Consider the following 21,692-nt stretch of genomic DNA (forward strand, 5'->3'; position numbering starts at 1 on the left):
TCCTGTCAAACGGGATTGAGAATTTTAGAGCTTATTTCTTAGCCCTATATTATCTGTTGTGGCTTCTCAAATGCCAGAACATACAGACAGACAAAAGCCGCTAGACCCCATCACAAACAGAACTCTACAATCCACAGGTTTTTGCCCACACACACACACACAAACACACACACAGAGAAGCCGTATATATATATATATGTATATCTATATCTATAAATATATAGAGATAGGTGAGAGTGTATTTTTTGCGTGGCTATAAATTGATTCGACCTTTTCACTTTGACAGTAAGAACAACTTACGGGTGCAAGGGAAGCGTTCTGGACAGCGCAGTGACATTCTAAAAATAGTTACTCAGAAACGGGAATTTGGGGTGAACGGCGCGAGACAGAGACAGACAGCGTGGCGGTTCACCACAATCACCTTTGAAGGCGAAGTCCTGTCAAACGGGATTGAGAATTTTAGAGCTTATTTCTTGGCCCTATATTATCTGCTGTGGCTTCTCACATGCCAGAACATACAGACAGACAAAAGCCGCTAGACCACATCACAAACAGAACTCTACAATACACAGGTTTTTGCCCACACACACACACAAACACCCACACACACAGAGAAGCCGTATATATATATGCATATATCTGTATCTATAAATATATAGAGATAGGTGAGAGTGTATTTTTCGCGTGGCTATAAATTGATTCGACCTTTTCACTTTGACAGTAAGAACAACTTACGGGTGCAAGGGAAGCGTTGTGGACAGCGCAGTTGACAGCGCAGTGACATTCTAAAAATAGTAATAGTAACTTAGAACTGAACGGGAAAGCCACACGAAGGAAGGGAGATAAACGCCAAACACTGGAGAAGATAAGGAAGAGTTACTTATAATGGTGAAATGAACACAAAAACGAAAATGAGTTCAGCGCTGCGCGCTGAGAGCACGTGTTGAAATATCTCATCGATGATATTGTGTCCGGGGTGTAGCTGAATACGGTGTCCAAATTTGAAAAAGATCCACCGAGAACTTTGGCGTTGTGATGTGGTGTAGCGGCTATGGTGTGTCGGTATGGGGGCCCGGGTAGCTGAGGTGGAACCAAAATAGCTGAGGTGGAACCAAAATCGGTTCCGCGCTGCGCGCTGAGAGCACGTGTTGAAATATCGACCAGGTTGTGTCGTGTTCCGGGTCTACCTGAATATGCCCACCAAATTTGAAGCAGATCCATCGAGAACTTTGGCCGTGCATCGCGCACAGACAGATACACAGACACACAGACACACAGACACACAGACACACAGACACACAGACACACAGACACTAGTCGTATATATATATAGATACCAACGCGCGCGCGCACGTACGCACGCACGCACGCACGCATACACACTCGCGCGAACACGCACGCACATCCATCACATCTGCTTGTTTCTTGCACTTATCAGACACAAGCTCTATTAGACGTGCAGCCTTATAACCGACCTACCATTATAATCAGAATCAGAATGTGTAAATGAGGGGTTGACACTTGGCCGTTGAGGAGGGCATTGGCGACCGACATGCTTAGCCTCTTCAAATTCAATTACCCCCCCCCCCCCCTCCTTTCCTCCACCCTCTCTTTGTCTTCATGGCTTATTCGTGAAATTAATGGAAAACTACTTATAAAGTCAGCGCTGTGACTGTGTGTCTGCTGGTATCGCCATTCAGTTTTAACCAGTTGATCTCTGTCTGAACCTCTGTCATGTCATACTGTCCACAGGCCAACAATGGCGACGATGACAGGAGAGGATGACGCGGCGGCGCGGGGGTTCCGCCGTCTGTCCTCCCTCTTCCTCCCGCCGCAATCCAACGCCAACAAGTGCCAGAGGTGCCGCGCCATGGTCTACCAGCAGGAGCGCATGGGGCCCGTGCACGACGTCGTCTTCCACAAGACCTGCTTCAAGTGCTACATCTGCGGCCACGTCCTCACCCTCAAGAACTACTGGAGCAACCAGATCGACGGCGCCGACCCGGAGATCTACTGCAACTCGCACGTGCCGAGAATCGGAGGGTCCGGCATGGACAGAGAGGCGCTAGGAATCAAGCGCGCCATGGCAGCCCAGCAGGACGTCAGTGCCGGGAACTTGGCCAAGCTGAGCCAGATACGAGGTCAGGGTGCAGTGCCCACGGTGGACGGAGAGGCCATGGAGATTCGGAGCGCCATCAACGCCCAGAAGAAGTGGGCGTATGATGTTCCCCAGGCCCACACGTCGGGCGTGGATGGCAACGCCCTGCATATCAAGGGCGCCATGGATGCTCAGCGGCTGCAGAGGAGGTACCAGAGGAAGCTGGATAAGCACCACTTTCCCCCGCATATTGTGAGTACAGAAAATATAAAACTGTGTGTCTGTGGTTCAAGTGATTGCTTTTGTTGTAACATTTATGTAAAACTGTTGTCTGTGGTTCAAGTGATTGCTTTTGTTGTAACATTTATGTAAAACTGTTGTCTGTGGTTCAAGTGATTGCTTTTGTTGTAACATTTATGTAAAACTGTTGTCTGTGGTTCAAGTAATTGCTTTTGTTGTAACATTTATGTAAAACTGTTGTCTGTGGTTCAAGTGATTGCTTTTGTTGTAACATTTATGTAAAACTGTTGTCTGTGGTTCAAGTGATTGTTTTTGTTGTCTGTGTTGTTTTGTTGTGATCATCGACATCATGGTGATAGTGATGGTGGTGGTGGGGGTCGTCGTTGTTGTAGTCGTTGCTGTCGTTGTTGTTGTAGGTGTTGTTTCTGTTGTCGTGGATGATGTTGTTGTTTTATGTTTGGTTGTATTGTGTTTGTTATTGGTGGTGTTGGTGGTTTTGTAGCTGTTTTGTACTTGCCTAGGTCTGAGAGAGAAAACACAGTGATACGGCCAAAGCTTGTATTTTTCTTATACTGTCGTTTGATGAAAGAGACGACGATGATGACAATGAAATCTGACACGACATTCATGGACTACCGCGAGGTCAAATTCGTATAATTTTCAGCAGTACCAAGGATGGTATGGATCTTACTAGCTCGAGTGTGAGAATCTTTGCAACATTAACTCGAACAAGGACCCCCCAGACCATCACGTAATAGTTTTTTTGGTATTGAAGTCAGATAAAATTAGAATTATTCGACAGAAATAAACCAAAGGAACTTGTCTTGATAGTTTATAGACATGTTACATGTATCTTATTGCGAACTTCTTCTTCTACGTTGTTTATCTTTGTGGTCGTGAGACACACTGTTGTTTTACTGCGTCGAAACGTCTTTTTTCGTGGGGTGGGTGTGTGTGTGTGAGGGGGGGGGGGGGGGAGCGGTTATTTATTTATTTTCAAGCTTACCCTAGATCCTTTTGCAAGCTTGAATTTTAAAGTGTTAATCCTTGCGCTGTAATTTCATTTCCTAGCTGTAAGGCCACCAACACTCTGGCGCCCTCCGAGTTACTCATTTTGTTTGGATTTTCACTCGACAGGAGTTTGCTTAACCCAATATGATTATTGACTCAGCCATTGAGAGTCTGTTTGCGTCTGCATTCTTTCCTTTCATGTCGTTTGTGTCGACATCACGCGTAGGTTTTTTAGGACTCTTTTGTGCTTTCAAGTGGAAGCCATTCAGTTTCCATCTTGAAAGCGTTGATTTTAGTGTTTGCGTGTTTTTTCCAAACGCAGAACCTTGGAACTCATCACGTGGTTTGCAATTTTGAGAATTTGGCCAGCTTGCTTGCTATGTGGTAATCTGCATCGCTGTGCTTGCAACATAAACATCAAAATTAACACAGGAAAATGTCAGTTCAGGATTTTGAGTTCAATGCCGATGAAACGTAGCTTTTCACAAACTGGATTTCGTTCATTTTATAACGCAGGCCTATGGAGAGTTCCAATGCATTTTCAATGGTATGTTATGCGAATATGACAAACTATACGACTCGCACAAAGTTAATAATGACAGAAATGTTCGTAAATACACACAGCTACAGCAGCTGACGGTATTTTGCTGCTAATTTGTTGGTCCATATGATGTGACAGTGTTCTTTATCCACGTGCGTTTGCCTCTTGGTCGATAAGCATAACGCGAGAAATCGATGAGCTGCATTGTACGGTCTTAATAAGAGATGAAGTACGTTTTTCTTTGAATGTCATACTGTGGCTTCACACATCGATGGAAGAAGCAGAAACAATGTTCACACAAGCACGTGTTACTGTTGTTGTTTATCATAAACGATTGGAAAACAGTCTGTGGATCATGTTTAGTGTGTTGGAGGTATCGATCAGTTAGACGGATAGCCACTTTGCATCTATGTTTTCTTGGTTTTCTTTTGTTTTGGTTTACCTGTGGTAACATGTATTTCCTAGTTGAGAACAGCAATTTTTTTTAGCATTAACTGCATATGCCACAGCAAAGGCTTTGCAAGGAGTGAACATCTGTTCAACATGGAGTCTTGGTACGTTTTGTTTTACATGCCTTTATTCTTTTCGGTCGTTATGCGGGACAGCCACCCGATTAATAGATTTCCATGTTATATTGATATGCGTTCGAGCTTTCCTCTGACAGTGGACTGGGCTCTTAGTCCATGTACAATTGGATACAGTTGAAAGTAAACATTGCCTTGTATTGGGAATGTAGTGCATTTATTTGGACGACGTGTTTGTATCCTTGGTGGCGCAGTTGTATGAAGGATCTCCCGGTCGGATCATGACAGAAAATCATGACCGAAGTTTTAAAACATTTGTATTGGAATCACATCGCAGTTTCTCGTCAGTCATTTTGTTCGAGGGTAAACTATTTCAATGTAAGTAATGGCCATTATGTGTAGGGTAAACTGTTTCTATGTACGTAATTGCTTCTTTCTTTATTTGGTGTTTAACGTCGTTTTCAACCACGAAGGTTATATCGCGACGGGGGAAGGGGGGAGATGGGATAGAGCCACTTGTCAATTGTTTCTTGTTCACAAAAGCACTAATCAAAAATTTGCTCCAGGGGCTTGCAACGTAGTACAATATATGACCTCACTGGGAGAATGCAAGTTTCCAGTACAAAGGACTTAACATTTCTTACATACTGCTTGACTAAAATCTTTACAAACATTGACTATATTCTATACAAGAAACACTTAACAAGGGTAAAAGGAGAAACAGAATCCGTTAGTCGCCTCTTACGACATGCTGGGGAGCATCGGGTAAATTCTTCCCCCTAACCCGCGGGGGGAGCGTAATTGCCACTGTGTTTAGCAGTTACTCGGTAGCCATGCAGTCTATATAAGTAGAGGTTACATGCCGAGTCTCAGTGATTATCAAAAATAATGGTCGAAGTTAGCGGATCATGAAAAATGCGAGCTTTAGCGAGCTTTTTCATGACCGCGAACTGAGACCATTATTTTTTATAATCACTGAGACGAGGTGTGTAACCTCTTTATTCCTCCTTTCTTCAGTTATTCAAAGAAAAGAGGAGTTTTTTTGCGAAAGTTTGATCGAATCCTATTCTCTCAACCAGTCAACCTGCGCAGGCGATCGATTAATGCGCGGTTGTATAGTTCCGTGCAAATCATTCCATTCTGTTAACACTTCTTGTCAGTTTTCCTATTTTGGGCTAAAATCAAGTACACGGATATGCTGTTATTCTGCTGTGGCGGCAAAGGCAGATATTGTGTGTTCTGTATATGTTTTGGTATCGTTTAGGATAATGTTTTTTCGTCAAATGGGACTAGCAGACGAACTTTTGCACCCGTGTTCCAACGTTAAAAACTGTATGAAGTTAAGTTTTCTGGGGAAAATAGTGTATGAAACCGCTTTATGTTGTTTAAATTGATGAGATGTGTGCATTTGGTTGCGTGTGATCTGTTTATTAAATGAAATATTGTTGAAAACTGACCGTCGGATTGCAGTCTGTTGTCGAAGAAACTGAGTGAAAAGAAGGGGAACTACTCTTGTCGCTAGACAAAGTATGAGTTACTTGTCTTGGGAAATTGCTTGTGATGAACGTCTGATCTAGACTCAGAAAACAACCGAACTCATGGATTTTATATGGAGATTCATGTGTTCAGGCCTGTAGTTGTTAATTTAGATGCGGTATGTTTGTATTGTTTGCTCCAGAGATGTATACTTCGTACGTTAGAGCGTTCGGAACTTTTCAGTCGAAAAAAGTAGTACCGAAACAGAACAGCTTCTCAACCCATTGCACTATCGAGGATTCAGGCTGTTGCTGGGTCGTTATTTGTTTGGTTGCTGGGTCATTATCGAAAAATAACTACCCCTACAAGTTTACAGAGGTAAAGAAGCAGAGGGGGGAATAAATATATATATTGTAGTCTATTAATATATATATATATTGATTATCGCTGATAAAGATGTATTTCAATCATGACTAAAGTTGTCCAATGTTGTACTGGGATCACCACGCAGTTTTATTGCTGATACATGTTGCCTTTGCTGACCAGTTTTCAGAGCAATGGCCTGTTGTGTTGGGGCAGGCTGATTGTATTTCTTGTATTGGGCACTTTGGCTTTTGTTTGGATTGGGGTCTAGAGTACTGATTAGAGTGAACCGTTGACACGGGCTCAGCCAACATATGTTTATTTGAACCAACAGTGCGTTTGAATTGCCACTGTGTGTAACTGCAGTTAGTAGAACCCCTACTGCATACTTATGCCGTTATGGTACCACAGATAAGTAAACAGAAACCATGTACCACAGAGGGCGTGTGCTAAATGTTTCATGGATTTAGAGGGTGTGTAGCTGAAACTTGTGAGGTTTTGTGCTATTTTATTGGCCGGGATATAGACGACAATTCATACACAGATTTCCAGCCATGTGCATATATATTATATCGATTCTTCATGAGCATAGAAAGCTTCTTAAACATACTTCACCTTTTCAATTGTGTTTCGCGTATTTGCTGTGGTGTGTCAACCGAACCCTGTAGAGGTTGAGGAATACACTTTAAGAGAGAGAGAGAGAGAGAGAGAGAGAGAGAGAGAGAGAGAGAGAGAGAGAGAGAGAGAGAGAGAGAGAGAGAGAGAGAGAGAGAGAGAGAGAGAGAGAGAGAGAGAGAGAGTGTCTGATAGTGTCTGTCTGTCTGTCTGACTGCCTGACTGCCTGCCTGCCTGCCTGCCTACCTGTGTGTCAATCTACCTTCCTGTCCATATCTGTCTTTTTAACAGCCTTCGACAGGATTGTGCGACAGTTACTTGCTGAGCGTGAGATGACCTTTGATACACTATTAGAGGCGTTGTAATCGCCCACGATCAATCAATCTGTTAATGATCTCTTCTAAAGGGGTCGGTCACAGAGTGTGACATATGGCAGTTAGCTCTCTTTGATGTTTTGTTGCTGTCACGCACGACTGTTTAGCGCCGGAAGGATTATCATCTGTATAACACTCACAATTTAATCTTTGATATTTTAGTTGTATGTGTCAATAAACATCGAAGAGAATCGGTGACTCTCTCTCTCTCTCTCTCTCTCTCTCTCTCTCTCTCTCTCTCTCTCTCTCTCTCTCTCTCTCTCTCTCTCTCTCTCTCTCTCTCTAAATGGTTCATTCTTTCTCGCCATCAGAGTCCGTCTTGTTCCCCTTTCGTCTATTTTTTGAGTTGCTAAAGACACCTTTTTCTGTTCTTAGAAGATCAACAAGAGCTTAGCAAGAATAACAGATGTTGAATACTAGAACTTATGAAGCTCAGTCACACCATCAAATCGGAATTGCAAAATTAGCTTAAATCAATAATGGTGATCTTTTTTTTTAAATCGGCTTTTGCTAAGTATTACATGTAGCATCAAAGTGTTCACATCACACGTGCCACTCGCTTGCGATAGTAACAGAATATAAAGTGTAAGCACAAGTGAATGAAATACTAGACTTCTGGTGTAAGACATTAAATCAACAGTGAGACATGCTTGTAGAAAGAAAGTGTGAGATATGTTGAATTATTTGAATCCAAGTTTTAATTTGTGTGTGCACGCTTAGTCCTGGAGGTTGCAGGAACGCTTGGCGTAAAACTATTTAATCTCGCAACATTCTTTCGTTTCCACAGACCTCCCAGTCAGACTTATCTGCTTCCACTGTGCACAGAAACTCAGTAGTATAATTATTACCCAATATTGACGGACTGTGTGATGATATCTTCTGCTATGGTCTGTTGAGACAGTGATATCAAAATCGAGACCTCCGGTCTCGATTTTGATATCACTGTCGAAACAGACCAATAGCAGAAGATATCATCACACAGTCAGTCAATGTTAGATATATTGCTAATTCTCTGGACATTTTGTATTTACTGTAAAGAAATTACAAAAGTATTTGTCTCAGTTTTGGCTGTTCCATATCCCTCCCTCTGATTATTATTTCTTTTTGTTCACGCTTTTCTTGTACTTTTCAGTATTTCAAAATGTCCTTTCTTTCAAAAAGTCTTTAGTCACTTGCTCAACTAAATTCTGGGATAATTACATTTTCATATATTTTTGTTTGTTTTTAAATTTAGGTGTTTTTGTTTTTGAAGTGAGGAAGCAATAAAGAGGTCGTCGATATCAAAACTGATATCGACGGAAATGTCGTCGATATCACTTTTGCACTGAGCTCAATTTTGCCCAATTGACCAATGGAAATCCACGTAACATATGAAATAGCAATATGTGGTGTTATCAGCGTAGTTTGGGTAGTTTTCACTTATCTGAATACAGATTGGTAGAAAGGGACTCTGAGTAGCAAAGGATTGCAGGATGGAGGACGGGAGAGAGAGAGAGAGAGAGAGAGAGAGAGAGAGAGAGAGAGAGAGAGAGAGAGAGAGAGAGAGAGAGAGAGAGAGAGAGAGAGAGAGAGAGAGAGAGAGAGAGAGAGAGAGAGAGAGAGAGAGAGAGAGAGAGAGAGAGAGAGAGAGAGAGCAAATAAAACAAGGCCAGTAATTGATATCACCCCCAAGGCAGGTAGCCTTCCGTTGACAGACCAATGACAAATCTAATGGTTCGCCTGAGGGATTTTCCATCCATCATGATAATTTCGTGCGACAAGCATATATATTGACCAAGTAAGCAGGTATTGCCTCACAGTTTATCGTCAGTTCCGACCGGTTAAACTTGTCCCATGTCTGATCCTTTCCGATTCATTTTGCTGAGAAAATACACCGAATTTGACAGTTTGATGCAACTAATTGCACGGAGTTAGACCAAGGGTCATTCAAATGACGTATCGTTGACACATTACGATTTGAATTATCAGGTTATGCTTTCGGGCCATTCATTTTTTTTCAGAAAAGACATCGAATTTGACATAACTGCTTGATGGTAACTGATGACAAGGCTAAGTCTAGACATCGGTCATTAAAAGGTCAAAGACGCATTGCTAATTGAAATTACTATTTTCTTCTCATTCATTTTCCCCCTAAAACAATTACACCGAATTTGACAAGCCTTTTTTATGATAACTACTTACTGATTATTCTTCCTTGATACTTCTCCTCTCTCAGAAATACCCCGAATTAAACATTATAATTTGATGATAAGTAATTTCAGGATTTAGGCGAGGCGGTGTTCAAAGGTCGCGAACGCACCATCATAATTTGAAGTTAATGATTCTTTCTTTCTTATTTTAGTTTTCCAGAAATTTGACATGATGGTTCGATAGTAACGAATAATAGGATAAAGGCCATTCGTCGGTCGTTAGTTTAACGCATTACAATTTGAATTTACCAATCATTCTCGGTTAAGTAACGCTTAGAATTCACAGCGCGCATGCCAAGATTCCTGCAAACTGAACCGTCAGTTCCATTTGTCTACCCATTAAATTAAGGACATTTTAATCGGTCTTAACACTATTGTGACTAGCACTGCCACGGCGTTTACGTCCTGCCTGCCCAAGCTTGCCACCAAGAAACTTCCCAAAAATCAGTAACTGTAAAGAAATCTGTCTAGCAAGCTTGAATTAAGTCCAATCACCACCAAATTTTGTGTACTAATTCAAAAATGGATGCCCAGTTCAGTCGTGCTATTTATAAGTTTGTCACGCGATTTGTTTTAGCAAAGGGGGGTGAAAGGGGGGTGAAAGGGGGATAATTTGTGTTTTTTAACGTTTTTTTGTGTGTGTTTTATTTTCTACTGCTTTTTTTAAAAGTTATTTTTTAACAGAAAATATTATAAATAATGTTATAACCAAACAAGGTGTAAAACCTATGAATTAGCTGAAATATTGTTAACATTGTACACAGAAATAAGGAGACAGTACAAAGAAAAAAAACAAGCAAATCACGCATTCACTCACAGCATCCTGACTCAAATGAAACAAAACTGTAGATCTAACACTCACCAAATGATGTCTAGGTAATCCATATTGAATATAAGTCACATTTTCACAACAAAGTACCAACTGTACACCTATGAACAATTCCAAAAGGATTTGAAGGCTCCAGCCATCCATTGTTATCAGTGCTGCCACGCCCCCATAGCTCCTGCACGATTCCGAGATACATGTTCGTCTAGCAGTATCACCGCCAACCACGTGTAGTTTGCCGACTCGTACTAGCAACAACGGGACTGTTTCTTCCTCACTTTCACTGCTTGTATCGCTTTCGTGAGGCGAAAACGATACGTCCGAATCATGCTCTACGGGATCCTCTAGGTCCAACATCCGGAGAATCTCCTCCCGAGACAAGGCTCGCCTTTGATTCATTTTTTTTCCTCAAAAACGCACACAAATCAGGCGGATTTGCAAATGGCAGAAGGGGACGCCAAGTGTATCAAGGGAAACAACTCAATTTATTTGCAAGCTTCAAAAACCGGGAAGCAATCACGAGTCGTGTACCCTCTATGGCTGGTACTGAAAAATGCGCTTCCCGTCCATGGGCGTGTCAGCGCTGGTACTGATTTATCAGTGTCCCGTCGCGAAAGTGTTAACCCGGAAGCTGTCTAGTTTTCTGGTACTCTATTGATCCACAGCTTCAACGCAGGCATGTAGACTCTCTTACACAGAGAAAAGACACATATATAGACAAACAGACAGACACAGGGACGGACTGACGCTAAGAAAACATAAACCACCCTGGAACTTTGAAGGCCTAAGACCTAAACAGTGACACAGCGCTTGCGACAGAGCGAACTGACAGTAGGAGACTGTCTCTATCTTTAAAGCCACCCGGATAGACCACGTAGTGATCTTGTTCCTTTTTACGAGGAAACAGTTTAATTTACATTCCCTCCCACACTTCTTTTCCTCCTTTGTTGTCTGTGTGTGCTTTTTATAAATAATGTTTTCGCTAAAAATGCAGCTTCTTTTGTTGTTTACGGTGGGAGTTGTAAAGAATACGTACTCCCCCGCCACCCTTTCCTCTTTGTTCACTTTCTTGCCCCATCTGCTGAGCTGCAAACCAGTGTCATGTTCTGTGTGAATAAATGTGATGTTCTTTTCATAAAGAAGATTGAAAAGGTTTTTGCAACGACAAGGTAAAAAAATGAGGTTGCGTTTTGCATAATTTATAATGCAGTGCCAGTATCTGTCGGCGTTAACAGTTAATTGTGCATGGCGGCGAAGGAAAAAAATGACCTTTTATGTATCTTAAAGATTTTAACAGATATTTAATCCGTGGGTTCGCGCGCGTTACAACCGTTGTAAACAAGACATGGAAGCATGAAAAATGAAATACGAGCAACGGGACCAAGGTTTTTCTTAGTTCTAAATTGCTATTAGTATTAAGGATGAGTTGGGATTTTTGTGTAGCTGATTGCCATTACTAAAAACCTTTCAGATGTTGGCTACAGTGAAACCCCCTTCTAAGGCTTCGAAAAATCTGAGAAAAATAGGTCTTAACAAGTCGCGAAAGGCAAAATTACTACATTTAGTCAAGCTGTGGAACTCACAGAATGAAACTGAACGCACTGCATTTTTTCACAATGACCGTAGTCCGCCGCTAGTGCAAAAGGCAGTGAAAGTGACGAGCCTGTACATGTTTTGCGCGGTAGCGGTTGCGCTGTGCTGCATAGCACGCTTTACTGTACCTCTCTTCGTTTTAACTTTCTGAGCGTGTTTTTAATCCAAACATATCATATCTATATGTTTTTGGAATCAGGAACCGACAAGGAATAAGATGAAGTTGTTTTTAAAACGATTTCGGAAATTTAATTTTAATCATAATTTTTATATTTTTAATTTTCAGAGCTTGTTTTTAATCCGAATATAACATATTTATATGTTTTTGGAATCAGAACATGATGAAGAATACAATAAAAGTAATTTTGGATCGTTTTATAAAAAAATAATTTTAATTACAATTTTCAGATTTTTAATGACCAAAGTCATAAATTAATTGTTAAGCCTACATGCTCAAATGCAGTACCGAAGTCCGGCCTTCGTCGAAGACTGCTTGGCCAAAATTTCAATCAATTTGATTGAAAAATGAAGGTGTGACAGTGCCGCCTCAACATTTACAAAAAGCCGGATATGACGTCATAAAAGACATTTCTCGAAAACATGAAAAAAAAAGTCTGGGGATATCATACCCAGGAACTCTCATGTAAAATTTCATAAAGATCGGTCCAGTAGTTTACTCTGAATCGCTCTCTACACACACACGCACAGACACACACACACACACACACACACACACACACACACACACACACACACACACACACACACACACACACACACACCACGACCCTCGTCTCGATTCCCCCCTCCATGTTAAAACATTTAGTCATAACTTGACTAAATGTAAAAAGGAGGGAGTTTTTTTTTAACACTTTCTACCCCACCAATGTTGACCGATTTGTTTTTAGCCGAGACCAGCTGTGCTGCAGCAGGTCACTCAGAATTGTAGTAACTGTGTAGTAATTGTGTATCAACACGCTGGAATGCAGGCGTTAGATGGACGTTACAGGAAGCGACTGAAGCTAACAGTCTGAGCGGATATATGCGTACATGGTCAAATAGAGCCATATGAGTGAGAACGGATATATATCCGTACCTGGGTAGCTGGGAGACAATGAGTTAATGGATGTTAATTTACAGCGGTTATGATTATGAACAAAAACATCTAAAAAGAAATGTATTGAAAAGGAGGAAAGGAGAGTTCCACTGTATATGTCAGTTAGCAAGAGTGATACAATCAGCAACATTCAAGCTTCGTAAGAGTTGATAAAGAAACGTCAAAATCAGTGCAGAAAGTCCATCATCTGCTTTTTTCCTCATTTTATTCTTCGATTTTTGTGTGTGTGTGGCTCGTGCACCGAAATGGATCGAAGTTAGGGTGCAACGTGTTTTTGATTAAAAAGAATGGTCGCAGCATATTGCAGTTGAAAGATATGGAGCTGTCACGCCTTATCGATTTTGGAATGACATGCATGTATTCTACCAAACGAAGCAGAAATGTCAAATTTATTTCTGACTGGCATAGCGCAGTCAGTGTGTTATATTCGCGCGAGTTTCTTCCTAAATCGTGATCCCGCCTGAATGATTGCGACCAGGAGTGCTAAACATTCACTGATCATGTAAGTTAGCTAGCCAAGGGCAAGATCTATTCGTATGTGCTGAGTGACCCTCATTAGAATATTATACTATTCGACAGAGCAAAGTTTATTTGAATTTGTTTGTTTTGCGCGCAAGTTTAGTGGTTGTGAAAGGCATACATTCAAACAACAACACAAACTAATTCTGATTTTCTTTTTATTGTAAAACCATGGCGATCTTACGCTATGAGTAAAACACATGCTTCACAGATACGTAAGTGAAGCCAGGGTGTCCCAAACCCGTTTGTGTCGCTGATCAACAAAAACAATACTTACGTTGAACACATCACTTGTATTGCTTCTTTTCTTGATACATATATATTCTATTTGTGCTATCCCTGGCCTTCGAGCATGTTTTAAGCTAGAAACTAAAGAAAGGAAGAAATAAAGAAAGAACATGGAAAAAAAACCACACCAAGATGAACGAAAACAAAAACAAGAAAAAATGAAAGCATAATAATGTAGAAACAAAACATATTTTTTCAATATTTCTTTTTTCATTTCCGAGCTGCAGTCTCACAAGAATCGAACAAGGCCTAACATGTTTTTTTGTGCAGCGCGCCGTAAAGAGACAGAAAGGCTAAGCACACAGTTTACAGAGTGCATTCGATTTTGTGAATGAAGACGCTTCTGAAAGCAGACATTCACTGCTTTTCTTTGTGTGGCGGAATTTCTACTAAGCACACCGGCATGCACACAAAGCGAAAATCCCATAAACCCTACAGATCGATGACACAGAAAGGGGGCTTTCTGCCAAGCCAGCGGTTAAAGTGACACGGTGTCCCGTGGAAAAGTGTATTAGCACTTTTTGCAGTAGCGTTTGGCTCTGGGATAGTGGTAGACCTGTGGTTAGTGTTACATAACTGTCCGTTTTGTGTGCGTTGCATGTTTGGCGGGGGGGGGGGGGGGGGGGTTGGGGTACAGTGAAAGTTCTGATTATGTTTTTATTCTACCAAGGAAGACTGGGGATTCATACCACCTGTTCTTGCGTGTCCTACTTCGTTTTGAAAAACGCAACTGCTGTACGCTTTTTTTCAGTATTCGAGACAACAGATCTCTCTCTCTCTCTCACTCTCACTCTCTGTCATCCCCCCTCTCTCTCTCTTTTTCTTCTTCCCTCCCTCCGTCAATCCCCAACCTCATCCTCCTCCGACAGACAGGCTCTCTCTATAACTGTAATGAATAAAGCTTACATACGGTTTGATGTCATCCTCGTCGTCGTTCTAAAAACACTTGGTTTAAACAAGTTTATTCAGTAAATTTCATTGGAATATTGCCGCATACATGAAAATAATAAGGAACATGGAGCACAACAAGCTAGGCTTATGAGCGTACTCTAAAAAGCAAATGAAAGACACTTGGGGATCTAGAGGACAAAGGTGTCAATTCGAGTTCCGAAAATGTCTCTCCCTCCTCCCCCCCCCTCCCTCTCACAGGCCCCTCCCCCTGCCCCCGTTCTCCCCGACAGACAGGAAGGCTCTCTCTATCCGTAATGGACAAAGCTTTCTTCAAGTTTCGTGTCAGACTCGTCGTACTCAAGAAGCTGAACAGGAGCCGGGGGTGTCAAATCGAGGTCCGAAAATGTCTCTCCCTCCTCCCCCTGCCCCCGTTCTCCCCAACAGACAGGAAGGCTCTCTCTATCCGTAATAGAGAGCTTTCTTCAAGTTTCTTGTCAAACTCGTCGTTCTCAAAAAGCTGAAGAGGAGGGTGTCAAATGGAGGTCCGAAAATGTCTTGCATACCGCAATTCGCTTCGCCCAGGCCCGTATGCACACTGCGACAGGTCCTTCTGGTCGATACACCATCAGTGCACAATCGTGTCTTCTCCCCTGGGCAAAGAAAGCGGGGCAGGTGTTTTCTGAAATAACAAATCTGTTCATGCAGCCTGTTCCATGTCGATTTCGCGGTTCCTCGTGGAAAGTGGGGAGCGATGGCCAGTCACGCGTTCGTGTGGATTCCACGGTTCAGTCGCTGGTGTGATCCACTGATGACTGAGCTAGACACTTTTTACATTTAGTCAAGTTTTGACTAAATGTTTTAACGTAGAGGGGGGAATCGAGACGAGGACCGTGGTGTGTGTGTGTGTGTGTGTGTGTGTGTGTGGATTGGATTGCATTGCATTGGATTGTTTACTCATTTAGGCCATAGCCCCTTATGAGGGGGGTGAACATATATACAATGACATAATGACATTTGCACACAAATCAAATGAAATAAATCATACACGAACTAAGACATTACATTTCAAATAAAATATATCGTAGGCTTACATGAACTAAGACATAACAACACTACGTAGCCGAAATGCTTTGTACACATAAACTGACAACTTTCGAACAATACCTTTATTCACAGATGCCATAAGCATAGAAAACTTGTGTAAACTTGGGTTTCTATAAAACTTTGCAGGAATAAACTGGCATCGCAAATCACGAAGTGCGGGGCAACAAAGCACAAAATGAAACTCATCTTCCTTACGTTCCCTGCACAATGGGCATAACAACATAATCTGCATCGTATCTCTTATATCGAGTGCACAAATAGTTCTGTGTGTGTGTGTGTGGAGCGATTCAGAGTAAACTACTGGACCGATCTTTATGAAATTTTACATGAGAGTTTCTGGGTATGATATCCCCAGACATTGGTGTTTTTTTTATAAATGTCTTTGATGACGTCATATCCGGCTTTTTGTAAAAGTTGAGGCGGCACTGTCACACCCTCATTTTTCAATACAATTGATTGAAATTTTGGCCAAGCTATCTTCGACGAAGGCCGGACTTTGGTATTGCATTTCAGCTTGGAGGCTTAAAAATCAATTGATGACTTTGGTCATTAAAAATCTGAAAATTGGAATTAAAAATATGTTTTTTTCAAAACGATCCAAAATTACGTTCATCTTATTCTTCATCATTTTCTGATTCCAAAAACATATAAATATGTTATATTCGGATTTAAAACAAGCTCTGAAAATTAAAAATATAAAAATTATGATTAAAATAAAATGTCTGAAATCGATTTAAAAACAATTTCATCTTATTTATTGTCGGTTTCTCATTCCAAAAACGTATAGATATGATATGTTTGGATTAAAAACACGCTCAGAAAGTTAAAACGAAGATAGGTACAGAAAAGCGTGCTATCCCGCTCAGCGCGACCATTACCGCACTATTCTGGCTTGTCGATTTCACTGCCTTTGCCACGAGCGGTGGACTGACGAAACTACGAGTATGCGGTCTTGGTGAAAAAATGCTGTGCGTTCAGTTTCATTCTGTGAGTTCGACAGCTTGACTAAATGTAGTAATTTCGCCTTACGCGACTTGTTTTCTTTCTGTGTGCACTTTTGACTGACGAAAACGTGACGAAGAGTATGTGTGTGTTAGGTGTTGTAATACTGGACTCGTTTGTCATTTGCTGATTGGCTAAACACATGTTCTTAGAAATTAGGTCAATACACGATTGTGGTGAAGATCAAAGTTGACGAAGCAAAACGTGTGCAAAATGGGACACTTAGACTGTGCCACTGTCTTCCCCACTCTTGCCAAGTTCTACCACAATGAGAAAAAAAATACTCGCCACACCCCCAACTCCCACCCAGCCCTCTTCCATTAGAAGAATAAACCAGAAGCAGAGAGAGAGATTCAGATTCAAATTCAAAACTTTAATACAAAGGGATAAAGGTTTTAGGCGATGCCTAATCTTCCAACCTGTCCCTTTTAGACATACATGACATTATAAAGAGACCAAAAAGCAATGTACTTACGTTAAAATGACGAACACGGAACGAATAACAGCGACGTTTCACGTGCAGTCGCCATTGTTTAATACTTTCATGACATTATACATTACATTTATATATTTATATAACATGTTTTAAACAGCCAAACGAATAACTAATTAACTAAGAATTTGTAATCAGGTTAAAACTAACAAAAACACTAGATATAATAACGTGGTTCATGGATTAATAAAATGATGATTAAGATGTGATGCAGTAACAGTTATGATTTTCAAGTGTAGGGAGAGAATTATTTTTGACAAAGATATTTTCGAACATTTTTTTTAAAAGACGAAAGGATTTGACATGTTTTACAGTACATTGGAAGTAAATTCCACACAAGCGATCCCCAGTAAGATAAACTAGATTTATACAAATCAATGCGTGGGAGCGGTAGCGTATAGTTCAAAAGCCTCGCTCAACCAGGAAGACGCTCAAACAGGTCTTGGATGTATGAAGGTGTTTCATGGTTGTACATTTTGAACATGAAACACTAGCATTTAAAAAGAACTGCTGTTGTAGCGGAAGAATGTTCAGTTGAGTGTATTTTTCTTGAGTAGTCATATTGGGATCTCGGTTTAATAACTTTACACCTCTCTCAGGGATGTTGCTACAAATTCATACCTATAGGACAAATGTCCTGAGTTCTTCAGCATCAATAGGACATTTGACCGCTTTCAGAAAGTGTAATAGGACATTATGAATTTGCGCCAAACAGCTTATAACACATTCCATGGAATTGTTCCAAAGTCATGCGCCCACACACACACGCACACACACACCCACGCGCGCGCGCTGTAGAACACACACATAATATAGTAAATACATCAACACAGTGTGCGTATAATGTTGTATTTGTTTAGTTTCAAAGAAACCACAAAAAAGAAACCAACTTGAACAACTTCAGAGCTCTTACTTTGATTACAAACTGCATGATTTGGATAAAAGTTGAAAAACAAAATGATCGGTTTGATCTAATGCTGATCTTTTGCAGGCTTTAGGGTTTTTTTCAGCGGCATAATTCGGTGCTTCGTCTCGTATCAAAAAAAAAAAAACAGACGACAAATTTAGTCATTTGGAGTTGTCTCCCGTACTCCTGTAGCATGCACTGATCTAAAAATAATCCACTATTTTTAGATCAGTGCGCTGCACTGAGACGATTATACCCAAACGGCGCATACCGCAAACGGTTTGGGAATTCCCGACAAAAGAAAAGATCCGCACGCGGCACTGGCAACTTCAGTGTCAGCTGAACACAAGAGCGTTCGGTCTTTTAGAAGATTTGTATCTTGAAATGAAAATTATAGAATATCGCGCTGTCCGAAGGAATGGAGTACATATCGGACAATGACCACGCTCAGGCTAAAACGATAGGACATCTGACCGACATGCGGCAATGTGAATCGGACATTTGGGGATTTTCATCGTTATATGTCCGATGTCCGACGCCTAACGACATCCCTGCTCTCTTGTGAAGTGTGTTTATTTTCTTCATATGAACATCACTGGTATTGCACCAGACAGTAGATGCATAGCAAATGTGAGAGAGACAGTGTGCGTGGAAAAACATTTTGAGGGCATCCACAGAAACAACGCACCAAAGCTTGTTAAGTAAGAAAAGGTTCCTGGAAACTCGTTTATAAACTGTATCAATGTGAGAGCGCCAGTTAAGTTCAGCATCAATTACAACTCCAAGCACACGGTGTTGATGGACTTGAGCAATGCTAACTGTACCATGCATAAGATCAAGGCTCAGAGACTGTCGCTGGTGTTTTTTGTCTTGTGGTTATTAACATGCTTTTTGTTTTCTTAGGATGCAGTGCCATTCTGTTAGTGTTACAATTACACCAATCATTAATATTTGCTATACTTTCTTGGAGTACCTTTGAGATTTATATCTGTATTGCTGCTGTGAAGTGTTGAGTCATCCGCAAAAAGATCAATTACAGCATTTTCTTGTTTGAGGTGTAATAGTAAATCATTAATGTATAGTCCAAACAGTAAGGGACCAAGGATAGAACCTTGTGGGACTCCACATTTTACAGTGCCTTGAGAGAGAGTGAGAGAGAGAGAGAGAGAGAGAGAGAGAGAGAGAGAGAGAGAGAGAGAGAGAGAGAGAGAGAGAGAGAGAGAGAGAGAGAGATTCTAATGAATCAAAAAGGTTAGTTATTCCAAGCTTCCGATATTCTTGGATACATCTAAACTCTGGAACTGAACACACTGCTTGCAATCGGTGTTCAATCGTGCGTGTCTGGAACCGCTCACGTCGTTACGATCAGACATGTCATTATCCGCCAGTCAAGCATGAACGTTAAAGTCCATGGTCGGATGGTTAATAGGGGTAGACGTGATCGGCTAACCGAGTGACATAATGAACTCTGTGTCCGCTAGCAAGCAGTTTTTAAAGAACAGTCTGGGCTGGTCGATAATTGTTTTCCTGTGTGTTTGAGTGTTGGCTTTAGTTATAGTGAAAGTGTGTGTGTGTGTGTGTGTGTGTGTGTGTGTGTGTGTGTGTGTCGTTATGTGTGTAAGTTTGTGTGCCACGTATGCGGTGTGTGTGTGCCTGGGACCGGCGGTGTGTGTGTGTGTGTGGGGGGGGGGGGTGGGGTGTGGATGTGTGTGTATGTTTTGCAGATGCACAGATACAGACAATCATGTACTTATAGCTGTACTTAAAGCAAGGCGCCAGAGGACTTTCGTAAAATAATTCAAGAGAAAAACAAAGCTGGAAACGTACAAGCACTCAAATTCACTTACGGTACCTTCCTGAACTGCAAGTCCTGTCTCTGTCTCATTCCAGCGTCGCGGACGACGCTGGTATCTGTGGTTGGGAAGAACGTGCCTGTGGAGAATTAGTCTCCAAGCCAAAGCGCGCTGACTCTCCAAGCCAAAACAATTTCAAAGCTGAAAAAATGTACAATTTACGCGAAACGATTAAACACAGCTTTCGGTTTTTTTTTTAATCTAAGATGTACATAAATATACCACTCCGACCATAAGGAAAAGAAAAAAAGACACACAAAAAAAGACCGAGAGGAGCCGAGTCAATCCGAGACCAACCGAGAGGACGTGTTTCGCGCCGTTTCGACGTCGTTTGTTCAGATGCGGCCGGTTGGATCAGTTGCGGTCATACAGGGGCGCCTTGCACAAGAAAAGATCTTCAACAATCCCGATCATCATCATGGTACAATAATGTTTTGTGCGCCCCCATGTATGTGTTCTGTGCTAATAATGCACGGTTGTGAAATGTCCGTACACATTTTGTGGCACTATGTAATTGTTAGTGCATCCTCCTGCGGATGCTTCGTGCTAAAAATGCACTTCCATTAAAATATTGTACGCTCATGTCAGTAATATATTTTCAATTGTTTCTCTGTCAATTTCAAGTGTTTGTTTCCAATTACTTCAGTATCTCCCTGTTGCAATTCCAGGTGATTCATTATGCATGTGCCAATTTGAGGTGTTTAATTCTGATTCCTGTATTTACAGTGTAAAATTAAAACTATTGTTTTCAAACATTCCTATGACACCTGGTAATGGTTCTGTGGTTTTGTTTTTAATTTGTATTTTGTTTTTCTGCAATAAATATTTGAAATGGATCTGAGGCCGACTTACTACTTTTAGCACTCTTTTTCACCACATTCCCACGTACAGATATTGCAATATCAACTCTTCCTTTCTACCTGTTTCAAACAAGCTCTATTTTTTAATTAAAAAGTTTTTACTAAATGTCTTGATATAGAGGGGGGAATCGAGACGAGGGTCTTGGTGTATGTGCGTGTGTGTGTGTGTGTGTGTGTGTGTGTGTGTGTGTGTGTGTGTGTGTGTGTGTGTGTGTGTGTGTGTGTGTGTGTGTGTGTGTCTGTGTCTGTGTCTGTGTCTGTGTGTGTGTGTGTAGAACGATTCAGACTAAACTACTGGACCGATCTTTATGAAATTTGACATGAGACTTCCTGGGAATGATATTCCAGGACGTTTTTTTTTGTTTTTTTTTTATAAACGTCTTTTATGACGTCATATCCGGCTTTTTTGTACAAGTTGAGGCTGCACTGTCACACCCTCATTTTTCAATCAAATTGATTGAAATTTTGGCCAAGCAATCTTCGACGAAGGTCGGACTTCCGTATTGCATTTCAGTTTGGTGGCTTAAAAATTAATTAATGACTTTGGTCATTAAAAATCTGAAAATTGTAAAAAAATAAATAAATTATTAAACGATCCAAATTTACGTTCATCTTATTCTTCATCCTTTTCTGATTCCAAAAACATATAAATATGTTATATTTGGATTAAAAACAAGCTCTGAAAATTAAAAATATAAAAATTATGATCAAAATTAAATTTCCGAAATCGTTTTAAAAACTATTTCATCTTATTCCTTGTCGGTTCCCGATTCCAAAAACATATAGATGTGATATGTTTGGATTAAAA

At 41.0% G+C, this 21,692-nt stretch overlaps 1 protein-coding gene across 2 annotated transcripts in view; it reads left to right on the forward strand.

Annotated features, from left to right (window-relative positions):
- Nucleotides 1-21,692, forward strand: part of LOC138966387 (hillarin-like) — a 73,221-nt gene that overhangs the window by 13,715 nt on the left and 37,814 nt on the right. For both annotated transcript variants that reach the window (XM_070338605.1, XM_070338604.1), the window contains exon 2: nucleotides 1,753-2,350. In XM_070338605.1, the coding sequence (XP_070194706.1) occupies nucleotides 1,760-2,350 (591 nt within the window). In that variant the 5' untranslated portion in view covers nucleotides 1,753-1,759. The remainder of the gene's footprint in view (nucleotides 1-1,752; nucleotides 2,351-21,692) is intronic.

The sequence above is a fragment of the Littorina saxatilis genome, linkage group LG5, assembly GCF_037325665.1.
Source record: "Littorina saxatilis isolate snail1 linkage group LG5, US_GU_Lsax_2.0, whole genome shotgun sequence".
In the NCBI taxonomy this organism is placed as follows: Eukaryota; Metazoa; Mollusca; class Gastropoda; order Littorinimorpha; family Littorinidae; genus Littorina; species Littorina saxatilis.